Here is a 26,518-nt window from a genome sequence, read left to right on the forward strand (position 1 = left end):
CAAATATTCAAATTTAATAACTTACCACTACTGACTGGGTCGACATGAAGTGGTGACAAGGCTGGGGTACCGAGACTTACGGCGCTCATGTCAGCCTCAAAATTACCGTCCACATCAGTGTCTGACGAATCACCTTCTGGAATAGCACTTTCAGGTTCTCCCTCCTCTTCGCTGTCCACATAGTCCTCGTCTTCATCCTCTTCATCCTCATCCCATGCTACCTGAGGAGGTGCAGAAGATCGTACAACTGTATCTTCTTGACCGGTACAGTGTGCAGTAGTGGTTGTATGCACCGGTAAAGATGAAGATTGTCCAACATCAACTTCAACATATATCTCAATATATTTTAATACTTTCCATTCAACAAACGCATCTGTTACGAACTCCACATCTTCATCATCATTTATATCGTTTCCAATGTAGTATATTGTATCCATATCAACTACAGTCTCTAACCTGGCTATCATGCGGTGGATGGAATGTATGCCTTCTGACCCCATTTTTTGAAGAATTCTCTCCTTCAGTTCATTGCATGTAGTGCCCACTTTGATTTTCATCGTTTTTGTTTTTCCTTCAAATCGGACACCGTTCGGACCTTCAAAATGCCTCCCATTGTAGTAAACAACTATAGGAACCATGTTTGGACTTGAACTCATCTTTCACACAAAAATTAGATCTAGGTTTTGGGTTTGGAGGTTGGTTCAGATTTTTTAGCACAAAATGGGAGTGTGGAGATGTAATCTCAATGTCCCCCCAAGATTCAGCTTTCTGAAATGATGAGATGAAATATGTGTGATGTTTCGGATTAGAGAGGGTAAGAGAGAAAGATTTGGGGTTTCAAAAACCCTATACCTCGCAACAATGGCCGAAACCCATACATATTGGGGTTTCTGGACGCGATTTACCCGGGTACACTGCTACGTACCCGGGTAAATAATTCAAACATTTTCCCAGATTCAAGAACTCTACCCGGGTACACCCCTACATACTCGGGTAGATAAAAAGTTTCAAAATTTACCCGGGTAGGTAATGGTGTACCCGGGTAGGCTTCGTGGTCAACGGTCAAACAGGGGCAGATTGGTGTTATGTTTGTTGGGAAGGGTAAATTTTCGAAATAGTTTTGAATGAGGGGCAATTTGGTAATTAATTATTAATTAAGGGGCATAAGGGTCAAAAAGCCATTCCAAGCTCATATGCCACTTTCATTTTGGAGTTATGCCATTTTGCATGCTGCACGAATTATCAATTGTTTATGCACACCTCTTCTGGACAATCAAACACCATATCACAGGTTGTATGGTACTCCTCCTTTACTGGTACATCTCCGAGTCTTTGGTTGTTTATGCTATGCTTCAACATTGCTGGCTCATCGCACCAAATTCACTCCTCGAGCTCGTAAAGCTGTATTTTTGGGCTTCAAAGAAGGAACAAAAGGGTATCTCCTATATGATTTAACCTCTAGGGAAATTTTCATCTCCAGAAATTTAGTGTTTTATGAATCACATTTCCCATTCCAACCAACAATTATCTCAAACACCCCATCCTCCACTTTTTCTGATTCAATTGATCAGACCACTTCCCCTTATGCCTTTTTCCATCCCTACACACAACCACCTCATCCTTCTTACTCTCCATCCAATATGCCAGATGTCCATTCTTCCTCTACTCCCACAGAAACTCATGTCCCATCATCCATTCCACTTGCCACAACCAATTCCACTCCACTTCCTACTACTGCCACGCACCCTGGCCCATTACCCTTAACTCATGACACCTCACAGCCATCATCTTCAGCACATGACGCACCATCAAACACAAGAGATGACAATCTTCGCCTATCCACACATCTTCGATTGCCTCCAAGTTACCTTGTTGATTATCATGTTGGGCTCTCCACAGCTACTAAGAGTACTCCAAGTGATTTTACTTTTCCCACCAGGTATCCCTTATCCAATTTTGTTTCCTATAACTCTTGTACTCCTTCATATCATCATTTCTGTTTAAACTCTTCATCTCAAATTGAGCCACGCACATATATACAAGCTGCCAAGTTCACACTCTGGCAGCAAGCCATGGACAAAGAACTGCATGCTCTAAAATTAAACAACACTTGGGTGATGGTGCCACTTCCTCCTGGAAAGCAAACAATTGGTTCCAAGTGGGTTTACAAGATTAAGTACCAGTCCAATGGATCAATCAAAAGGTACAAAGCAAGATTAGTTGCCAAAGGTTTCACACAGCAAGAGGGAGTGGATTATTTTGATACCTTCTCCCCAGTTGCTAACCTCACTTCTGTACGCACACTACTTACCATAGCTTCTGCCAAGGGATGGTTCCTTGAACAATTAGATGTGGATAATGCTTTTCTACACGGAGACCTCAATGAGGAGGTTTACATGGATCCTCCCCCTGGATCTTCTTCTTCTGGCAATCTCGTTTGCAAGCTTCAAAAGTCAATTTACGGGCTCAAACAAGCTAGTCGCCAAAGGCATGCCAAGTTGTCATATGCTATCATGTCCTTGGGATATATCCAGGCTCCAGCGGATCATTCCATGTTCACACTCCAAACAGATTCTTCTTTCACTGTACTGCTGATATATGTTGATGATGTAGTTCTATCTGGTGATTTCATGCCTGAAATCCAACGGGTTAAGGATTATCTTCATGCCCATTTTCGTATCAAGGACCTTAGTAAACTACGGTATTTTCTTGGCTTAGAGATTGCACGATCTAAATCTGGGATTTTTCTTAATCAACGCAAATATGTGTTGGAGTTGCTGACGGATGCTGGACTCCTTGCTGCCAAACCTGTTTCCACCCCTATAGTACCATCTTCTTCTTCCACACATGTTCAAGGTTCTCCATTATCTGATCCTTCTATCTACCATCGATTAATTGGCAGACTTTTGTATCTGACTACAACCAGACCAGACATTGCTTATGATGTTCATTATTTGAGTCAGTTTGTTGCTTCTCCATGTGATCATCATCTTACCGCTGCTCATCGTGTTCTAAGGTACTTGAAAAATGCACCTGCTAAAGGGCTATTCTATCCTGCTAATGGTTCTTTATCCATTCGGGCCTTTGCTGACTCAGACTGGGCGTGTTGTCCACTTACCCGCAAGTCTGTTACTGGCTTTTGTATTTTCATTGGAGATTCTTTGGTGGCTTGGCGTTCAAAGAAACAGACAACCATTTCTCGTTCGTCATCGGAAGCAGAATACAGAGCTTTGGCTAGTCTTTCCTGCGAGCTCCAATGGTTACAATATCTGTTTCACGACCTTCGATTATCATGGCATACTGCCTCTGTGTATTGTGACAATCAATCCGCCATATATCTTGCTCACAATGCAACATTCCACGAGCGTTCCAAACATATTGACATTGATTGTCATGTAACTCGTGACAAGGTTCGTTCTTGTCTACTTCGACTTCTACCTGTATCCTTCGTTCATCAAATTGCAGATGTGTTCACCAAGTCGCTGCATTCTTCAACGTTTCTTACTGGTATATCCAAGCTGGGACTGGTAAATTTCCTCAGTCCAGCTTGTGGGGGGCTCTTACCTGAGTCATGTTCATCAAATGTAAAACAGATTGATCCAGGCCCAAACCATCAAACACAAGACAACTTCCCATTTCAACACACAGTAAAGCCACGTGCAACCAATCACGATAGAGATAGGAATAACTGATTCTGTTATTCAGTTAGAGTTTGTTACTTAGTCTTTAAGCTTGGTTATGTAATATATATATAGTGAATATGTAACTCCTTTATTCAATTAATGAGAATGAGAATATTTTCACTTCAACATGGTATCATAGCTTCACCGTCCTCCGCTTTAAAAAGTGGAATTAAAAAAAAAAAGCACAAAAAGGTAAACCAAAAATTGGGCCTGTGCAATTCCACGCTTCTAGCCCAAAGAGCTCTTGCGTGAGGGGGCGTGTTGAGAGATATATAGTCCCACATTGATTGTGTGGGCAACTAATGTGGCCTTTATAAGGCCTTGAGAACTTCCACCCTTTGAGCTAGCTTTTGGGGTGGTGACCCCAAGGTTCTTAACATTGATGTCTTGTGTAAGAAAAATCAAATAAAATTTTATGGTTTTTGAAACTTCGTAACTTAGGAAAATTTGGGTGGATGAACATAGATTTCTTGTATGCTGGCTGTCGGTGCATTTGCTGGATTGCTTTTATTGGTGGTTCGATTTTCCAAGGTTCATTACAAGAAAAAATAAATTTTTTTCATTTGACCGAAACTTTGAAAATCCAACCAGCCATAAATGCAATTAAGCAGAGTCCATGGCAGACAACTCACTCAACCTCGATTCTGCTCTTAACGCCATCAGCTAGCTTGCTTTTCATTTGTTTTCTGTTTTTCAAACTTAATTTAAATTATATATTCAGAATACCCATAGACTTTATTTTGTATTTCATTAGATGCACCATCCAATTGTTATATATACTAAAAAAAGTGTATGATTTCAAGATGGACCAATGTTATATAATTTTCAAGAGTAATATATGTGGTACAATATTTCTAAGCTTTACATCTTGATGATTCCAAGCCTTTAATCTTCAATTTCAAATTTTCTCTTCAATCCTTTAACATCATTAAATCATAGGTCTTCAACAACTATCGATCATAATTTATTGATTTTCAAAATAAAGCTAAATATCGACCCCGAAAAAAGTGTAGGATTACATAGATCTGAATAAAAAAATAATCTTTAAAAACACATCCTTATGAAAATAGATGCGCCCACACACATATATATATAGAAAAAAGTTTATTCTTTTAAATGACATAATTTATATACTTTCACTCTCACAAAGAGGTGAGGCACACACCTTTATTTTTTTGTCAACTCTCTCTTCTTTTATTTATCTCCTTCTCTCTCTTAAAATTACACAATTTTACATCCTTTAAAATGACACACACTTATATATATATATATATATATATATATATATATATATATATATATGCCTTTAGCTGTAGCTACTAACTCACTGAATTGGACATTATAAAAAATCAATATTGGAAGAGGCTCATTTAAAAACAAAAATTAAAATTATGTGCGGATAGTTAATTAACGATTTTTTACATTTTCAGTCGTTATTATGACAATAAAAATCTCATTTATTGATCTGGATAAGCATTTGATATTCTGAAAACCTTTAAATATTATTTTCATTGAAAAAAGTGACACCACATGGTTCTGTAACATAATTAATTACGTACCTTAAAAGCAGCTTTGCCATCGAAAAATATATATAATATATGGGATAACATTTGTTTTCATATGATTTCCGTATCTTCTGTGATAACCTTTTAACAAAAATTAACAACGAAAACGGAAAAGAAAAACAAAAAATCTCTAACAAATTTTCGCATAAAAAGGAAATTGCTATTTAGACTATTATTGTTGAGTTACAAACTATCAACTGCCATCAAGTTGTTGTTCCTATAAATAACTATAGAGAGTTGTTTAAGGGTTTGCATTGTCGCATACCCAGGTTGATCATCAAATTTTGTCCAAACCACTTAATTACCGGTAAAAACAACTTTGTGTGGAATTGGCATCAAGTTTACGCCAGCTATGCTATTGCAGAGTTCTACTATAAAAGAAGCGGACAAGACCTCCATATGTACACAAAATTGTCTCCAACCGCTATTTCACAATTTCAAAAACTGCTTGGAATTTCGGGGAAGACCAAATCTCTACCATGGTCATTCCCTCCTCTTCTTCTCGTGTGGTATGCAATTCCTGTCATCCAATTTTTGAGCATATATTATATGTTTGAACCTTGAATTGTTTATTATAAGGTTACTTGAAATAATAACATTAGAATATAAACTTTATTCGTTAATAAAATATGTGATAATTATTAATGGTTTACGTATGTACAGGTGAACATGAGGTTTATGTTTAAAACCTTGATGCTTTCCTCATCAATACTAGTGTTTCTATTGAGCACGGCGTACTCATCCTCTGTACTGGATCCCAAAACACACATCAAGTCAGCAACTTTTGTGTCTGGAAAGTTTGAAATGAGACCAGGATCAGTTGTGGAGACACAATTGATAGATATTGATTTTCCAAGAGGTCATGTTGGTATTAAGAGTTTCGATGCTGAACTAATTGATGAAGAAGGGAATCCTGTACCTTTGTATGAAACTTACCTCCATCATTGGTTTGCTTTAAGATACTTTGACGACCCAAAATCAACTAAGAGTCTTCTTGAAAGAGCCATTTTCGTGAGAAACCAAGGCACATGCCAAGGTCCTGTTCTTCCACATTATTGGGGATTTGGGGGTGAATCACGAGGAACAACCTCAAACATTCCAGATCCTTTTGCAATAGAGGTAGGTAACCCTGCAAAACTTCCTAATGGGTTTGAAGACAAATGGTTCTTCAATATCATGGCTATTGATACACGTGGCGTACAAGATAGGAAAGGTTGCTCCGAATGCAGATGTGACCTTATGAATATCACAAAGAATTTCTTTAGTACCGCAAAGGATGTTGATGGCAAACCATTGAACCCTGATTATAAGGGAGGAATCTTTTGTTGCACTGACAAGTTACAGTGCAAATTGAGAGAGGGATTTCAGGCCCCAACGAGAAAGCTTGCCCTAAGATACAAAATAAGGTGGGTTGATTGGGACAAATTCCAAGTCCCTGTTAAGGTTTACATACTTGATTCCACCGATAAGGTAATGTCGAATGGCTCCAAAACAATCCACGGGTGCAAGGTAAATAACTTATGAATATACACTTAATTTTTAACTACACTTTTCAATGTTAATTGAATTCCAAAAAATTTGTTAATTTTTTGGGATTACGTGAGTATTAAAGATTTTCAATTTGTTACAGGTTGAATATACTATTCCGGAAAATGGTAATAACAACTCCCCTCATGTCCAAAAAACAAACATTCCAATGGAAAAAGGTGGTTATCTCATCTATGGCGTTGCTCATATGCATAGCGGTGTTGTTAATGCAACTTTATACGGAAAGGTGAAGTTCAATATTCGCCATCACTCTCATGATAGATTGTTTTATTAATCTTTGTGTGCTTGATATGTATTAAAGACATAAATTTTCTTTATAATCAATAAAATTGTAGGAAGACATATATTTTATTGTGTCTTCACTTCTAAAATTTATGTTTTTTTCATTAAATTAGGATGGAAGGACTTTGTGTACTTCAACACCAAAATATGGAACGGGAAAGGAAGCAGGCAATGAAGAAGGTTACGCGGTTGGAATGTCTGTTTGTTATCCACAACCAGGTACTGTCAAGATTAACGATGGTGAAACTTTGACCATAGAATCAATATACAAAAACGAATTTACCACCGGAGCTATGGGGCTATTCTACATCTATTTGGCAGAACGACTACCGCAAGATGCATAGACATCATAATTATTTTTATCTACATATTGAATAATGTAGATCTTCTTTGTTGCATGTGCAATTAAGTGAACGATCATATTATTTCAATCGGAAATATTGCTCTATAAAATAAACATTCATTATTTGTTCGCTTTGTGTTACTTTTGTAAACATTATTTTAGTCTCTTTGTCATATAACATTATTACTACAATTACATAAAATGTTTCTAATAATTAATTTAACTTTCTTTGCAATCTCATTACATCAATTATTTGAAATTTTTTTAATGAATATTATTTAAGGTGGTGATAATTACTTGCCAATTTGATAGCAACTACTCTCTAATTTTCTTTTTAATTTATATACATTACTAGTAAAGTCAACATTGTTTCTTATTTTCCATTTGCATTTTGGTGAACATGGTTCCAAATTTAAAATATAGTATTATTTGGAAGATATAGAAAAACGAGTACAAAATCGGTGTTCGAAAAAGGTGGTTATATCATCAATGACACTGCTCATGTAAAGAAAGAGTAGCTAAACAATAACACAAGAAAGGTGTGAATTGTGTTTTCAATTTTTTTTGCTTTAAACAAAAGAAAATCAAAAACCCCTTTTTAAGAAAGCATGCAAGAAAAATTTTAATCAATTAACAAATGATCCCCAATGGCTAAAACTAATTCAAGAGTAATGAATCATAGAGAGTAATATGCAGTGGAAAATAAAAGATTAGGGAAGAGAGAATATAACACCGGAATTTATCCTGGTTCACTCTCTACCACTTGAGATCTAAATCCAAACTGCCATCAATCGTTCCACTATCATCAAACTTTCAACCAGTGCTTGAAGAAATCGTTTTACAAGAGAAATATTACAAGACTGTGACCAACCCCTTGATCACTCTTAACCTAAACCGTAGGATCACTCCAATTGTATAAACCAATCAACCAATCACTTAATCTGTACTAGAACCTGTAGAGTACCTCCCTACGTCTAGAATTACATAGAAAATTAAAAGAAAACAGAAGAAAAAGAAGAAGGTCTAAATTATTTTATGTCACTAGATATCAATTTTAACCATAATAATCTTGGGTGATTCTGACTCTAATGCATGTAATATTACGCTCTCTTGTGTTTCTGAACCCTAAAGTATGATTATATAGCAACCCAAGTTGGTTTAGAAGAGATACAATAAGATCTCATTCAGATTTAAGTAATATCACGTGACTCCCGGTAAATACTTGGATATGTGTGTCTCTGTATCTGAATATTCTGGGTTTTGAAATTCGGATACCATATCCGAATATATGCCATATCCAGATATCCGATAACAGCTGATGAGTCTCCAATTTTTTATGTATTAAGCGTTAACATGAGCATGAAATTGAATCGGATCTGCTCCTATGAGTACGTTGCACTCATGTTCCCCTTTACAGTATTCACAGGAGATAGACTTTGCTTGCTTTGAAGATGGATGAAGCTTTTCGAACTTTTTATTCAAAATAGCCATCTGTTGTGAGAGAAGCTTCTGCTCAGCTAGCATGGCATCATTACCTTCTAATTGGAGAACTCCTTTCTTTGGCTGAGCTGCTATACTCTCATTCTCCATCCTAGCCATGGACTCAATCAATTCTAGAGTCTGAGTGGGTGTTTTTTGTGTGATAGATCCTCCAGCTGCACCATTGACAACCATCCTTGAAGCTGGTGTGATCCCGTTGAAGAATATTCGATCTTTTTGTCTAGGCTGCAACTCGTACTGAGGACACTTTCTCATAAGCTCCTTGAATCATTTCCAAGCTGCACATAGAGTTTCTCCTTCAAATTGAATGAAATTGGTTATTTCATTAACTAGTCGATTGTACTTTGTCATCAGGAAGAATTGGGCTAAGAATTTTGCAGCTAGATCTTCCCAAGTGCTGATGCTATTTGCTGGTTGTCGTTCCAGCCATCTGAGTGCTTCATCCGTTATAGCAAAATGAAACAATCGTAGTCGCAATGCATCATCTGATACTCAATTTTTCTTGACAGTGTCACAGATCATAAGAAATCTGTCAAGAAATTCATGAGGATCTTCTGTGTCCTCTCCCGCGAATTGAGATCGCTCAATCAAAGTGACTAATGCTGGCTTAATTTCAAAGTTGTTAGCCGCGATTGTTGGTCTCGCGATACTCGAATTTGTCCTTGTAAAACTAGGAGTGAGGATTGACTCCATCAACTCCTCTTCATGATGTTGCTGATTATTTTCAGCCATCTCGAGTTCTGCTATGGGCTGTGAACTCGAAGATTCTTCTTGTTTTCTTTTTTTAGTGAGTTTTCTGTTCTTTTTCGCAGTTTTCTATAATTTCGGATCAAATTGTAGAGATTCAAGATATACTCTACCGCGCATAAACAAGAGAAATAAAAAAAATCCAATCTTAAAGATCGAAGGTTATGAATAATATTGGCGTGATTAATCCCCGACGACGGCGCCAAAAACTTCTTGCAATTACGGCAAGTATACCATTCGTTTCAAGTAATAAAGTAGTGAAATAAGAATATCGTCCCACGAGGATTAATGAGCCAAGTACTATTATAATTATTCCCTTTAATTTCGAAAACTCGAATTGATTGTTGAGAATAATTTTTGAATTTAAATTAAAACTAAAATTAATTGCAGTAAATAACAAGAATATCAAGAACGCAAGAATTGAGAATTAAATTTAGAATATCAAAAACAAAAGCTGCAATTAGGGGTGTAAATGGGCCAGGCTGGCCCAGCCCAGCCTACGGCCCGACCTACATTGAGCCCGGCCCAGGCTCGGCTTTTCAGAAAAGTAGAGTAGGCTTAGGCTTATAAAAAAGTTTTTTTAACAAATAGGCCATAGGCCAATTTTGTCAAGCCCGGCCTACATCCTTGTAGGCTGGCCTATTTAATTTATTAAAATAAAATAATAAAATAATATTTATTTTATGTGGCAAAGACGCAAAGTACCAAATACCAATATCTCTTACTTTTTGTGCTATTTTATTTTATGAAAGGAAAATTTGTCTAATGTCTCCAAATTTTACATGCTGTTGCAGCTTAATACCATGGAGCAATGGGTACCTTGTTGGATTATTATGTTACTAATGAAGATCTTTCAATAATACTCTTCTTTCCCTTGTCTTGATGGTGGTTTAAAGATTTTTATGAATAATATTCTCTTATAGACTTTATTTCAGCATCCAGTAATTGTATTTTTCTTATTTTCCCCATTTCTTTGACTCTATTCCTCTATGATATACATTCTAGAGCTGGGGTATTATGTTGACTGTTTCTTGTTTGTCATTTTTTTCTTATGAGAAGTATTAGTGCATGCATGAATGAAACTTTCTTTGCTCTATACTATTATTATTTTTGCTTAGTATCTACAGTGGGAGGCCTACAAGGCCTGTAGGCCATGTCAGGATTTCTTATTTTTAAAAATGGGCCGGGCTTGGCCTACAAATAAAGCCTTTAATTGGCCAGTAGGCCAGATAGGCTGAATTTTTTTGACGTAGGCTTGGGCCAGGAAGGACAAAGCCCGACCCAGCCCAGCCCATTTACACCCCTAGCTGCAATTAGGAATTATTTCACCTCAGATCCTCCTAGAGTAATTTAAATTAATTTCAATAATAATTTACCTCAGAAATTTCAGACAATTCTTCTTCTAAAAATAGTTGGTTAAATCCTAATGTCTTAGTGACTTTAACCCTTTACTCTAATTAGAATCCTAATGTCTTAGTAATCTCTCTTAGAATAAGCATTAAACGCAATGAATTATGAAGTCTACAACTCAAGCAAGCCTATGTCTAGATCATGCAAGAATTGATATGTTACCCCTGTCAGGACTAAAACCCCAATATGTCTATTGCGAGCCCTAACCCTCAAATCCCTATAGGAGTGATCAGTTCATACAAGGATATAGAAATTCATTCAAGGTAAAACACAAATACTGAAATAATTTATTAAAGAAATTAAATCAAACCATAACTAGGATTCACATTGGATCCATAATCCTGACTACATAAATAAACTAGCCAAACATGTTCATAAATTCAGAATAAAAAAATAATAAAAGATGAAAGGGGTTCATGATAAAACTTGGTTGATGATCAGTGATGAATCTTCAATCTCTTTCTCCTCCTCTGGAATCCTGCTCCAGAATTTCTTCTCCGCTTCTGCCTTCGGCCTTCGTCTCCGCGTTCGCTTTTCTTTTGTCTTCTGAACCCACTTCTGAAGCCTTCGTCTCGTTGTATTTATAGGCTTAAACTAGGCCTTCAATTTTTGGGCCAGCTCGCTGAGGAGCTCACTTATCAGGTTAGTAGTCTCTCCTTTATTAAACAACCTGAAACAATAAAAAAGATTAGAATCTTATCTAATTGTTGGCATTTTAATATTCTTTAAGATTTTATTAATTAACACCATATTTTTAATCATATAAATTGTTATTTGAATTATATTTGACATTAAAAACATAGGTTTTTGACACTTATCATTACTCTTTTGTTATTTTGCATGGAGTATTCATATATAACGTGTCAAGTGTTTTATATTGTCCATTTTTGTGGACATCTGTCATTTCTGTTTGATGTCTTTAACAATGGCTCTGTTTTGTCCGTGTAATGCATCAAGTATTTTTATTTTCTCAATTTTCTTTGTAAATATATTTTTGATTCATTAATTGTGAAAGAGCAGCTGAGCAAGTGGACAACTTAAGCATGATTCATTGTATCTTTGATGACCTCCAATGTTTAAAATGATTAATCTTTCTTTCCTGCTCTCTTAGACTTCTTTTCTCGTTCTCGCTCCTCTTTCTCTTTTCTCCTTGTTATACTCAGTGTAACTGACAAGTTGGTGTGTTCGGACTGTTCCCATATATTTTTAATCGAAGTAGAAATATAAAGTGAGAAAAAAAGATAGAGAATGAGTTTTGGAGAAAGAAAAAGTTGTTTCGGTAATGAATATTAAAAAAATGAGTAAATACCCTTTTTGATCCTCAGCAAATTTCACGATACCTACTTTAGTCTCTAGCAAATAAAAAGACCCATAGTGGTCCCTAAGAAATTTAAAATGACCTATTTTAGTCTTTTTAGAGACTAATATGAGTCTTTTTTAAATTTGTGAGGGACCACGATTTCAACTAAATGGTCCATTTTGAATTTCTTAGGGACCACGATAAGCCTTTTTATTTGCTAGGGACTAAAACGGGCGTCGTGAAATTTGCTGAGGACAAAAAGGGTATTTACTCTAAAAAAATTTAGAGTAAACACCATTTTTAGTCCCTGTCAATATCTACGAAGTCTTTTTTAGTCCCTGGCAATAAAAAAGGACCAAATTGGTCCCTGAAATTACAAAAAAAGGCCATGTTAGTCCTTATGTCAACTCCCAAATATGTAAAGTGGCCCTTTTCTTGCACTTTCAGGGACCAATTTGGTCCTTTTTTATTGCCAGGGACTGAAAAGGACTTCGTAGATATTGCCAGGGACTAAAAAGGGTGTTTACTCAAAAATTTATGTATTAATTTTTTTTTTTTTTTGCACTAGCTAATTTTTTGTACTATCTCCGCCACTGCTTTTGAAGATGCTCTAAATCTTTGTCCACATTTCGTAGAGTGCTCTTGATGTTTTAAATTTGTTGGTCACACTGATCTGGAGCTCAAAACCCCCATTTGGAATCTTGCTCAGAGCTCAATATATTCCACGCAACACCATGACTTATGGGCGTAAGCAACACTACGACCAATTCGAATACGAAAAGAGCTCGGTAAGTTTGCGTGAATAATAATAATAATAATTGATTTTTCACTTTAGCAACTAACTCAAAGGGTAAAAGAACCTTTGGATACGATAATGTCATGCGGCGACATCAAGTAATACAATTGATTGGAATTGATCTAGAGTTTTATTTAGCCGATATTGGATGTCTACAAGTAAATTGTGGGGTCTATACAAGTCCAAAATATATTTTATTTCATGATTTTTATTTGTAATGTAATTTATTGTTTTATTATGCAATAGCTCTATGAATGAAAATATGGAGTGCTTGATATTTAAATATTTTAAAGGGACAAGGTGGCATAAAACGTAATGATGTGGTTTGCTTTGCTTATTTATTTATTTTCCTGATATTTGATAAATTGTTTAGAATGAAATTATGAATTCATAATATATTTATATTTGAGCATTCAAAAGGAAATATATTATTATTTCAATGATTTAGAAAAATATATAATTTTTGGAATTATTTATATTGCCACTTTATTGCTTTTATAACATTTGACTTTATTTTCATGAAATTAAGTAACATAATACAAATTATGAATTTTGCAATTGAATATTTGAGAAGCACTCCAACATTGATCAATTTATTTATAAAACTGTAATAAGCTTATGATTGATTCCGAGAAATATATATATTGTTTTATAATTTTTAAATTGGTTTTAGGGTATGACTTAATTACAATACTGTATGCTAATAGTTGTCCATCCTAGACTTGTGTAATGATAAGTGTCATAGACACTATATTTTTTAAGATCAAAATTATATTATATAAAGATAAATATGATTAAAAAACATAGTACAAATTAATAAATGCAAAAGATATTAAGATTTCAACAATTGGATATAATTCTTATCTCTTTTTATATTGTTTCAGGTTTAAAATAACAAATTACGAATTCTGATGGATAAAAGTAGTTGGTAGAGATAAGGATCAAGAAAATAGAAGAATTAATCAAGATTATTGGGAAGCGAGCAAGCTCAGTGAGGACATTCTTTTGATTCGTTTATCCCTCGCTATTAAGCTCACTTTAGCGAACAATTAAGCGAGAAATTGAAATTTGCTCGCTGAGTAGCTTGCTTCAGCGAGCTCCTCAACGAGCTTTATCCAGATTGAAAAGCCCAGTCTTTATTTCTTTAAAAAGACGAGATTAGATATGATATGAATGCTGGGACGTGACAGAGAAAGGCTAGGAGGCGGCCATAGATGACTTAGGAGGCAGAGAAGGACCTAAGGAGCGGAGAAACGGTTAAAACTTCACAGTGGAGACCATGTTTTATGTTTTTTTATGAATTTAGTCTCTTTTCATCTCTTTCTTTAGTTTTCCTGGCTATGTCAAGCTAGATTTTTATGTAGTTAGGGCGAGATGGAACCAATGGATTCCTGAATGCTGTTGAATCTTTCTTGTAATTTATATTCACGATTTGAGTTATGCAATTAATCTGTTCCCTCATGACTAGCTTTGTTTATGAACTGATCACTCATAGATAAACACATTAATCTTGTATGACAATAGGGATGTTGGTGTTTTCATTCCGATTGATTAATTGCTAGAGTTTGTATGATCTAGGATGTTGATTTTAGAAAAAGTAGTTAATAACTTAATCTTGGATGTTGATTGCAAGAAAGGGTAGACTTGTTAGGAAAACGTTGGGGAAATCAAATCCCTAGCTACGCTTGTCTTTAATTGAGTTTAAACCGTTCTTGTTTCGTTCATGCATTTTTTTATCGTTATAGGTTTTTAATCTTGAAAATCAAAAGTAGTTTTTAAATTATGTTTTATTAATTCAAATTACATTCTCAAGGACTTCCAAGATCGATCCAACTTTAATTATATAAATAAATTATTGCTTGATAAATCAATCCTCGTGGGATCGACAACCTTACTTTTACCACTATATTACTTGTACGACCAATGCACTTGCCGAAGTCGCAACATGTACCATGATTTATTTACAAGGGGGAGTTTTGTTGTTATGATTATATTTTTAGGCGGGGAGCCTAGTATTGATGATCACATTACATTTAAGGGCATGAAGCCTAATCGAGCAGAGAACTCTTAATTGATATGTTGCATTTTTGTTTGAGTATACCCTGGTTCAAGATATGTATAATATTTTATTAAAATAAAAATTTATGAATTTTATTAATTGATTTGGATTGAAAGTTTACTTTTCAACCTTGATAATGTTAAATGGTTAACTACATTTAACATTTAATATCATATGCGGTAAAGAAACATATCAATCAAGCAAGATATGGATAATAGGAATTATGATGTCTATGTCGAGAGCGGTAATTGCTCTGCCAAATAGATGTTGAATTGTCCCATAACTCCTGTTCGAAAGCCACTTTTGTATCTGGATTCAAATGTCAAAGTTTCACCATCCTTAATCTTGATAGAACCTGGTTTTGGATAACAAACAGACATTCCAACCGCATAACCTTTCTCATTTCCTGCTTTCTTTCCCTTTCCATATTTTGGTTTTGAGGTACATAAAGTCCTTCCATCCTAAATTAAACAAAAGCACAATTGAATAAGTAAAGATGCATTATATATATATATATATATATATGACTTCTTAATTACAATAGTATGAGTCAAGCTAAATTATAACTTAAAGAAACAAATCAAGCACACAAAGCTTAATAAAGCATAATCTACAACAAATGATAAAGACTATTTGAAAATGATACAAAATAATGAACATTAATTACCTGTCCGTATAGAGTTGCATTAATAGCACCTGAATGCATATGACCACTGGCATAGATGAGATAACCACCTTTTTGCATTGGGATGTTTGCTTTCTGGACATGAGGAGAGTCATTACTACCATTCGCGGGAACAGTATATTCTACCTGTAACAAGTTAATCGATATTTGTTGCTGAGTGCTTGCTTTGAAGAATTTTGATTTTGAATTTAATTAAGATTGAAAAGTCTACTTCATGAATAATTTATTAATTTACCTGGCACTCATGGACTACTTTGGATCCGTTTGATCTCACCTGATCGGTTGAATCAAGTACATAAATCTTCACAGGAATTTGGTGTTGGTCCCAATCAACCCACCTTATTTTGTATCTTAGGGAAAGGTTTCTCCTTGGGCCTTGAAAACCCTCTCTCAATTTGCATTGAAATTTGTCTTGGCAACAAAACATTCCTCCCTTATAATCCTTGGTCAATGGTTCGCCATAAGTGCCCCTTGTGACATTATAAAAGTCCTTTGGGAGATTAAACAAGTCACATCTACATTCAGAACAACCTTCCCTATCGAGTGCACCACGTGTATCAATTGCCATTATGTTTAATAGCCATTTCTCTTCATATCCATCGGGAATTTCTGCAGGGTTACCTATTTCTACCGCAAAAGGATCTGGAATGTTTGAGGATGTTCTTCGTGATTCACCTCCCATGCCCCAATAAAATGGAAGAACATAATCGTAGCATGGGCCTTCATTTCTCTTGAAAATGAAACCTTCAAGTTTACTCTGACGAGCCTTAGGATTCTTTGACAAGGTAATATTTTCAAAGTATCTTATGATAAAAAAATGGTGAAGGTAAGTATCATACAAAGGTACAGAATTCCCTTCTTCATCAATTAGTTCAGCATCGACACTCTTGATTCCAACATGACCTTTTGGAAACTCAATATCAAAAAAACCTTCCGCTAAAATTGATCCTGGTCCCATTTCAAACTTTTTAGACACAAAAGTAGCTGACTTGACTCCATTATGCCCTTTTGGAGACTCAATATTTAACCAAGTTTTCTCTTGAAATGAGTATGTTGTGCTTGATAGCAACACTAGGATTGATAATGGAAGTATCAACGCTTTAGAGATAAACCTTGTGTTTACCTGTGTGCAAAGCATCATTATTACATGTTTAGTTATGGATAATATTTGTAATGTTATTCTTTTATGTAAACATATTTAAAGGGCAGGCACATTAAGTTAGTTTAAAGAAGATAAAGCGTAAGATGAACTTGGAAACAAAAATCGCATACCACATGACAAGAAGATGAAGGGATGATCATTGTGGACATAAGGTCTTTGTCGGAGGTAGAACCAATTTTTGAAATTTTAATATAATGGGTGGAGATAACTTTGTGTACATAAGGAGTTCGAGTTTATTGCTTTTATAGTAGATTGTTTGGCAATGAATTAGCCGCGTAACTTAATGCCAATTCAACATAGATTCTAGATGCTTGTTTCTGTTGAGCGTCTCAAATGTTTTGAATTTATTTGAAAGTGGTTTCTAGATGCTTGAACTTATGCTAGCCATTCAACAATTCTATGGAGCGCTATTTATGGGCATATCAAGTTGACGTCAGCAGCTGAGAGTTTATCTCAACAAAAATCGTCTAGATGGCATAATTTCCTTTTTATGGCCAAATTAGTTAAATGTTTTTTGTTATTTTTTTTTTTAATTTGTTGAAGTTAAGGTTTTTATCGTGAGTATGGGAATCATGTAGATAAGAAAAAAGGTAACCCCTGTATTACATATTAGCCGACATAGCAAACACAGCTCCGATCCTTTTTTTTTTTGAATAACAAAAAAAAAAAAACACAGCTCCGATCCTTTAGAATACGTAATTAGCTTCTTAACAAAGTTTTGGCACATAATTAATAAAATACATCTAAAGTAAATTTTTGACACCCCCAACCCCCCCTCCCCCCAACACGATTTTTTAATGTATAAACATATTTTTTTATTATTGCTTTCTAAAAATGACAAATATTCAAAAGGTGCTTGCATACAAAATTTAAATACTTTGCCGTTATAGAAGAGATTCAGAAACGTAGAGTGTTTATAGAGCATGCTAACACTAATCTTATGATAGTTAATCCCTTGACGAAGAAATTACCATTTAAGACGTTTACCGGTCATTTGTGTAGTACAGGCATTATACCAACTAAAGAATGTTGATCATTAATTAATGTAATTATTGACTATTGAAATTACGAATTCTATGATGTATAAGTTTCTCAAAGCATCCTATTTTCAAATTTATCCATACATGCATGTATGAATCATTATATTGAAATACAATATTTGTCCTTGATGAAGACATTATTGTATTATTATTGGACATCCATTGAAGTATATTTGTAAGGAAGATGGGTTAATATAGTGGTACATGGAACAAACTTTGTCGATTTGATAGTTTAAAACTGCTATGACTCATGTTTGTTTTATTTCTAATTGTGATTTACGACGAGGCCAAGTATGAAACCTTTTGCCTTATGTGCACAATGTGTGACTGTTTTTCATTAAATCATGAAGGGACACTTTTTGTCATGAGCCAAGTGGGTGAATATAAGACCAACTTGTGTCCTTTGTATAAAGTTAGTGTTCATTTTAATTTAATGAGTAAATGGCATAAACATAATTTGGGTAGAGGATAGAGAAATTTTGCAAAGAGATAAGGTGCATGCAGTTATCATAATTTGGCTAAAGGGAAATTATTTGACAATTCATATCTATACAATAGATTCCCTTGTCAAGAAAGTTTTGTTCGCTACGAGACGGAAAACACATGCATAAGCTCTAACCATATTGAACGCAATTCTTAGATGTGGTAGGTGAGGAAAAGCCAAAAGAGGAACTATAAATCAATCCTTTTTCTTTTTTTCGAATATATGAATATTATTTTGAACTGCAAAAGGTTTTTCGAATATACCAATACATTAATTCTTTAAATTCGAATAAAATTTACCAAAAATTTTGAACCCAACTAGTGAAGTATTTTTGAAAAAGTTGAACAAAATATTGGGTAAAAAGATATTTTAAATCTAAATTTTAGCTGTATAAAAAAATATTTAAATGGATGATTATATAGTCTAGGTAAAAAATTTATGAAAAGATCCATTCGTTTGAAAGTAAAAAGAAATAGAAAAAGAACATGTTGAAATTATCAGCGAAAATTTCTTTGGTGTGTTGAAACTCACTGAAAGCAAAACGATCTAGAAAGTTTACCAAAAAAAAATCTAGAAAATTTGGCATTGTTTTTCTCTGGCTCTCCCACGTCGTAGCTCTGTCATTGAATTATTTTTATAGGATAACATTTCCCTTCATATGATTTTATAGTTTTTTGTTAGAACTCTAACAGGAACAACAACAAAAGAAAAGGAAAAAAAAATCTGACATATATTTATGATTTTTGTTGAGATAAACACTCGACAGTCATCAAGTTGTTGTTCCTCTCCTATAAATAACTATCAAGAGTTACATAACGGCTTGCAGAGTCGCAAACTCCTTGCCGGTAAAATCAAGTTTATGTTGAATTGGCATCAAGTTACGCTAGATATGATATTGCCAATTTCTACTATAAATAACTCCCTATCTACCCACAAATATTTTATCTCCAACCATTATTTTAAAATTTCAAAAATTGCTTGGACTTTCGGCAAAGGCAAAATCTCTAACATGGTCATTCCCTCCTCTTCTATGCAATTCTTGTCATCCAATTTTTTAGCATATTTATGTTTGAATCTTGAATTGTCCATTATAAGGTTGCATGAAAAAATAACATTAGAATATAAAATTTATTCTTAAATAAAATATGTCATAATTGGATACCAAAAAAAAAAAAAATATGTGATAATTATTAATGGTTTATGTATGTACAAGTGAACGTGAGGTTTATGTTTAAAGCATTGATGTTTTCCTCTTCAATATTAGTGTTTCTATCGAGCACAGGATTCTCCTATGTGGATCCCGAAACTCTTCTCAAGACATCTTTGAAGAAAACTAATATGTTAATTAATGAGTCTAATAAAAGTCGAGTTATACTATGAGGATCCCAAGAGACACATCAAGTCAGCAATTTTTGTGTCTGAAAAGTTTGAAATGGGACCAGGATAAGTTGTGAAGACAATAATGACAGATATTGATTTTCCACAAGGTCATGTTGGTATCAACAGTTTCGATGCTGAACTAATTGATGAAGAAGGGAATTGTAAGAACCTGCACTGTTAAATTAGGAATTTGATTAATTTAATTATGAGTTAAGAGATAAATTTCATAATTGACCTTGAATAATTATGAGAGGGCTTAAATAATTATAGTAAGTGATTAATAATGTTGAAAGTCGTTTTTCTGATGAAAAGTGCATATACCGGTTCTGCTTCACGGTATAAATGCGTACCGATGAGGTATCCCAAAAAATTATAAAGAGTACGTATACATTCCTAGAATAATATATAGGACTGGTATGTCAAGTTTGAAGTCGAAATAATGAGAACTGGCGTCAGGACTGATACCGGTTACGTAAAAATGCGTATCGACAAAGTGCTGCAAAAATTATAATAAAAATATGATAAATCTTATAAAAATGGCTAGGTTCAGAATCCAAAGTTTGAGATTAAAATGATTAGTCGAGCTATTAGTGCTAATACAGTGTGATTAAACTTAATAAGACTATATAAGGGAGGGCACAAGGTTCTAGGTCAGAATTTTCTAATCCTACATGCCTCCAATTCCGAAGCTTGGTGTCTCCCAAGCTTGTCACCTTCTCCTCCCTTCAACTTGTGAACCAAGGGATCATTTTTCTAGAAGATTTGTGTGACCCTCGTTCTAGAAGCCGGATCTTAACCGAATCGTGATGTGGAGGTTGTTACAAGCGTGGAGAGGGATTCTTCTTGGTTGAGCGTTTGACGAGAGCGTGGAGCAAAGAGTGCTAGTGTGACTCACAGCAAGGAGCACGTGGGATTTCTGTTGGTGGAGATTGATAATGAAAGGGCCCAAAGCCCATGCATGCGAGGAGAGCGGGTATATAAAGGGCGAGGAAATTTTGTAGGCCCTCTCAGACCTTTTTCTTCTGATTTTTCTTTCATAATTTTTGGTTTTTCCATTTTTATGATACTGTAATTTTTCTAGTTGTGTTATTCTGTGATGGTGAGTACAGTGATGAGACTATGTCAGTGAATAGCTCTCAAGTGGTAGATATATATTTCTACGATTTTATTTCTTTTGTAGTTTTCTTTCATGTCTGTTAATTAGCTCAATCCTTATGGATTTGAGCTAAACTCTTTAAGGGTTGGGTGTTTGATACCCCAACTACAGTGAATGATGCAAATTACCTCTCTGATATGAATTTTTACTTTCTGAAGTTTAACTCTGCTTATTATTTGAATGCGTTTTCTATTTCGGTCGAATGGATTACGTGTGTATTAGGAGAGGGGTATTGGGAAATATTCGTCTTTGGAAACTGAGTTGAATTCAAGGACTCAAATAAGAATTTATTTGAGGGAGTAGTTATGGGTAAGAATTTACTCCTCCATGTGGCTAAGAGGACATGGGCTTCAAGCCTTTATTTTCATAAGCTTAGGGATAAGTGGTTTGAGAAAAAGGAAGAAAGATATTTAAGGGATTTAAGATCTACAGTTTTCTGCCAACGCAGAAATAATCTTTAAAGAATTTTTCTTAAGTAAGTTGCATCAAGAGCTGAAGGGAAGGAATCAAAACCCAACCCAATTTTTCCCATTACACTCTTAAACTTTTTATTTTCAAGTCTGATTTCTTTTTATTCAATTAAAATCTTAGTAATTTTGTGAAAATATAATCAAAAAGAAAAACCTCAAAAACAATTTCTCCGTTTACTTTCTACTCTTTATTTTTTTAAGTGACCTCAAGTTTGAATCAGAAATCTTCAAGTGAAGTTTAATCCTTATTCCTTTTTAATTTTTGTTTAACCAAGTTAAATTTAATTTCTTTTTAGAATCTAGTTTAAGCAATTGCAATTTTTCTTTTGAATTTTCTATGCCAAAAAGATCCTTGTGGGAACGATATTGGGGTCTTAAATACACCCTATATTACTTGTGACTGTGTATACTTGCGCATCTCTTGCATACTCTTTAGCAAGGCCAACAAGTTTTTGGCGCCGTTGCCGGGGATCAAAGGCGTACATTGTTAGATTTTAATTTTGTGATTGCTGTTTCTGAGTTAAATTTTTTTGTTATTTTTACTTGAATAGCGATAGCTTGAATTTTAGTCTGTTAAGATTTTGATTTTCTTAAATGTTTTATATATTTGTTTTGTTATTTAATTTGTTAGTTTATTGTTTCATAACTGTTAATTTGTTTCTTAATTTTTTCGTGTCTATCTTTTATTTTTTTTATTAGTTTAATTCCTTAGTTTGTATTTTTTATTGATTTACAATTCTATTTGGGGATACTGTTGCCTTTTTAATTTTTGAATTCTCAGTTCTGCTTGTTTTAATTTTTTTTTAGAAAGTGCTGATAGAAATCGTGGTTGTTTAAGCTAGTCAGATTTAATTTTTTTTAAGTTCAAAGGGTGCATGAGTGCATCTCCACACCCTTTCTTAGAAGCTTTTGACCCTGAACCTGATAGGATTTTTAGGCTTAGAAGAAACGTCCAGAGAGCAAATAGGATGATTCCAAATCCAGATTTTGGAGAAATGGAGAATGTAGGGAATGGAAATGGGAATGAGGGAGGACCTGAGAGGATAGAGAACCAGCCAATGGATGACAATGATAGGTCCATGATGGACTTTATCATACCTGTGTTGGATAAGTTGGACCCAAGTATTGCTCAGCCTGTTAATGTAGTGCCTTTTAAATTAGAACCTGTAATGTTCACAATGCTCCAAAATATGGGGCAGTTTCATGGTTTACTTTTGAAGGATCCCCATAAGCGCCTTAGGAATTTCATAGAAGTTGCTAATGCTTTTAGGAATCCTAATATCTTAGATGATGTGCTGAGATTAAAGCTTTTCCCGCACTCCCTGGCTAATAAAGCCAAAGAGTGGTTGAACTCCCTTCCATCCAACTCCATAACCACTTGGCATGCCTTAGCTGAGAAATTCATCATGAATTTTTTTCCATCCAATAAGATGGTACAAACTAGATGTGAGATCACCATCTTCATGCAGAAGGATGGTGAGACTCTAGTGGATGTAGGGGAGAGGTTCAAAGAGGCTCACCAAGGGATAATAATGTAAGGGATGGCTATCTGGCTAAAGTGGGTAAAATAAAAATGAATGCCTCAATCATATTCATGCATGTAAGTGAAAAATGCAGTTTCAAAAAGAACTGAAGCAAGTTCTAGAGAACAAAGATCAAGAGCAGAAGTACACAAGAAAGAAAGAATGGCAAGAAGATTTAAGGCATGTATACAGGCTCAAAACCTCACAAGGGTCAACCAAATCATGCAATCAACAGCATAAAATCAATCAACAGGTATTGCAATCCAAGAATCGAGATCAGAGCCTAACAGACCATGCTATCAAACACTATGATCTAAGTCTACTCCATGTACCACTCAATAATTACCAGAAAGAAAAGGAAAATCTACCTATGAAAATCAAAAACTAAAAGAAAGAAAGAGAAATAAAAATAAAAATGCAAATAACATAAAGAAAAGAAAAAGAGGGAAGAGAACTCCCTAAACTCCCTAAGGAGAATAAGCAGCATCAAGCAACCTGATCTCTGCTTCCATTTCTGTATCCTCAGGTTGCTATGGTGTTCCTTCATAGAAGTAGTAATGAGAATATCCGTTAGGTGCCAAAGCGACATCCTCCTATATGCATATGTGCCAAAGGGACATGTGAAGGTGGTCTTCTCCTGATTCTCAAGTCCAATATGAATCTGGAAGTAACCAGAATATCCGTCTAAGAAGTAGTAATCAGATTTACCAACCAACCGCTCAAGCATTTGATCAATAAATGGCAAAGGATAGTGATCCTTGCGAGTTACTTGATTTAGTCTATGGTAATCTATGTAGACTCTCCAACTATTCTGAGCTCTTGCCGGAACCAGTTCATTTTTCTGATTCGCCACTACAGTCACTCCAGACTTCTTGGGAACCACTTGAACCGGGTTGACCAACTGGCTATCTGAAATAGGATAAATCATTCCAGCTATAAAAGCTTGGTGACTTCCTTCTTCACCACTTCCAGGATGAGTGGGTTCAGGCGCCTCTGGGGTTGCCTCACTGGTTTTGCACTTTCCTCAAGCAAAATGCGGTGCATGCACATAGAAAGGCTGATTCCCACAATATCTGCTAAAGTCCATCCAATTGCCTTCTTATTTTCTTTCAGCAATGTCAGAAGCTTTTCCTCCTGCTCAGGTAGAAGGTTCTTGGCCACTATCACAGGTAACTGCTCATTTTCCTCTAGATATGAATACTTCAGATGGTCAAGCAGAACCTTCAGTTCCAACTTACTTAGTGGATGAGAGAAGTCTAGTGGGTGCAGGTTCTGCAAAAAACACATTAACATCTATGCCTGCAATCAAATTCTCAGAAATAGAATCATCAATAATTTCAATAGGCAATTCAGAATTCAACTTCAATGCAGAACCACTGTGCAAATCATCATTCAATGCATGATTAAAATCAGAACAACACAACGCTATCTCAGCACAAGCTGTATAGTCAATACTATCGGTACAACCACATGACAGATCATAATCAAGGAAGGATGAAATTGAGTAGTTAAATCAGCAGAGATATCATCAACCACTTCATCTATTACATCAATGCAGAAAACAGAATGCTCTTCCCTAGGAAATTTCATGGCATCAAAAATATTAAAATTGACCATGCTATCACCAAATTCCATGGAAAGAGTACCAGCATGCACATCTATCATAGTCCTAGCAGTTTTCATGAAAGGTCTACCAAGTATAATTGTACTATTACGAGTCTCACCCTCCATCCCTAAGATATAGAAATCAGCAGGAAAAATCAGATTGTTCACCTTAACTAATATATCCTCAACTACACCAGAAGGGTGAACACTACTCATGTTGGCTAACTGAACAACAATACCAGTAGCACGCAAGGGACCAAGACCAAGAGACTTATACACAGATTCAGGCATAACATTAATGGATGCTCCTAAGTCTAACATGCAATTATGAAAAATAGAATTCCCAATAAGGCAAAGAATAGTAAATGTCCCTGGATCTTAACACTTCTTGGGCATGGGCTAGATGAGTGCTGACACATTCTGACTGACGCTAACTCGTTTATCTCCTTTCAGCCTCCTCTTGTTAGTGCATAACTCCTTCAGAAACTGTGCATATCTTGGAATTTGCTGAATCACATCCAGGAGTGGGATGTTTACCTCTACCTTTCTGAAGGTGTCAAGAATCTCTTTATCTTGAGCTTTTTTCACTTGCTTCTTAGACTGGGTGGCTCTTTGAGGGAAAGGTAAGGGGATGTGGATATCAAACTTATCAGTGTTCTGCTTCCTTACACTAGTGTCACCTCCCTGGGATGACTCAACAACATCTTGGGTTGGCTCCTCCAGTATTTTTCCATACCGTAGAGAAATAGCACAAACATTTCCGCTTCCCTTTGGATTTGGAACTGTCTGTGATGGAAGGGAGCTGCTGGAAGGTTGAGCCTGGTTCATTGATGTTGCCAATTGCCCAATTTGTGTCTGCAAATTTTGGATTGTGGATTCTGTCCTCTGTTGAAACTCCAGATTGTTGGTGGCCATCTGTTTCATTAAGTCCTCCAAGGAAGGACCACTGCCACTATTTTGTTGTTGCACTGGTGGTTGTTGTGGCATTTGTTGGGGAGCAGCTTGCTGGAAGTTTTGCCTCTGTTGTGGGATGAACTGCTGCTTCTGCTGATATGGAACATTTTGCTGACTCTGCTGATATGGGACATTTTGTTGATTCTGGTTCTATCTGAGGTTGGGATGATTCTTCCATCCAGGATTGTATGTGTTGGAGAATGGATTATTCTACTGCTGCTGGAACTGTGGTTTCCCAGGAAAGACTGCAGCTACTGACTGGTCTGCAGAAATGGGGCCCTCTTGCAGAGAAGGGCAAGCATCAACGGGGTGAAAAGGGTCACTGCATATGCCGCATAGACTGCCGGACTGTGGATCAGAAGTCTGGACTGTCTGGGTAACTGCCAACTGTCTCATCATGGTTACTAGTTCATCAAGTCTATTTTCAATTCTTTGATTGTCAGTACTTGATGCCATTGCTGAAGGCTGGGTCGGAGTCGCTTGCACCTAGTACACAGCACTGCTATTGGCTCTCGTTCCAAACTGTTGAGCATTTGCAGCCACGTTTGAGATCAACACCGTAGCTTCATCGGGTGTTTTGTCAACAAGAACTCCTCCACTGGCAGCATCAATCAGGTTCCTATCCATATGTAGCAATCCCTCATAGAAGTAGACAATCAGCAATTGCTCCGGAATCTGGTGATGTGGACAGCTTGCACAAAGTCTTTTAAACCGCTCCCAGTACTCATGCAAGTTCTCCTCATTTGCTCTTGGGGAAGGGAAAAACTTCTCCAAAAACAATCTGGACATGTCATTCCAAGTCTCGATAGATGAAGGTTGAAGGTAG

The 26,518-nt window shown here is 35.5% G+C and overlaps 1 protein-coding gene and 1 non-coding gene across 2 annotated transcripts; one reads left to right on the top strand and one right to left on the bottom strand.

Annotated features, from left to right (window-relative positions):
* Positions 1-9,150: 9,150 nt before the first annotated feature.
* On the top strand, positions 9,151-9,256 carry LOC133285624 (small nucleolar RNA R71). Its single transcript, XR_009748028.1, has one exon. It is a non-coding gene; the product is annotated as a small nucleolar RNA R71 (small nucleolar RNA).
* Positions 9,257-15,463: 6,207 nt separating this feature from the next.
* LOC133285622 (uncharacterized) lies at positions 15,464-26,148 on the bottom strand. Its single transcript, XM_061482875.1, has 5 exons — positions 25,939-26,148; positions 25,798-25,842; positions 16,154-17,041; positions 15,901-15,993; positions 15,464-15,694 (listed from the first exon to the last, which is right to left on the bottom strand). The coding sequence occupies exons 1-5, from the start codon at positions 26,146-26,148 to the stop codon at positions 15,464-15,466; spliced, it is 1,467 nt and encodes a 488-aa protein (XP_061338859.1).
* Between the last annotated feature and the right edge of the window lie 370 nt (positions 26,149-26,518).

This window comes from Gastrolobium bilobum, unplaced genomic scaffold, assembly GCF_033153095.1.
Source record: "Gastrolobium bilobum isolate Gb01-03AN ecotype WA unplaced genomic scaffold, APGP_CSIRO_Gbil_v1 utg4086, whole genome shotgun sequence".
NCBI lineage: Eukaryota > Viridiplantae > Streptophyta > Magnoliopsida > Fabales > Fabaceae > Gastrolobium > Gastrolobium bilobum.

Bases quoted from the DNA above. Each gene is read 5' to 3' on its own strand.
- LOC133285622 (XM_061482875.1), bottom strand. From the start codon at position 26,148: ATGGCATCAAGTACTGACAATCAAAGAATTGAAAATAGACTTGATGAA. The intron at 17,042-25,797 runs GTTCCATATCAG...CTTTGCACACAG, and splicing joins ATCAGCAGAGTCAGCAAAAT to GTAAACACAAGGTTTATCTC. The intron at 15,695-15,900 runs GTAATTAATGTT...TGTTTAATTTAG, and splicing joins ATGCAACTCTATACGGACAG to GATGGAAGGACTTTATGTAC.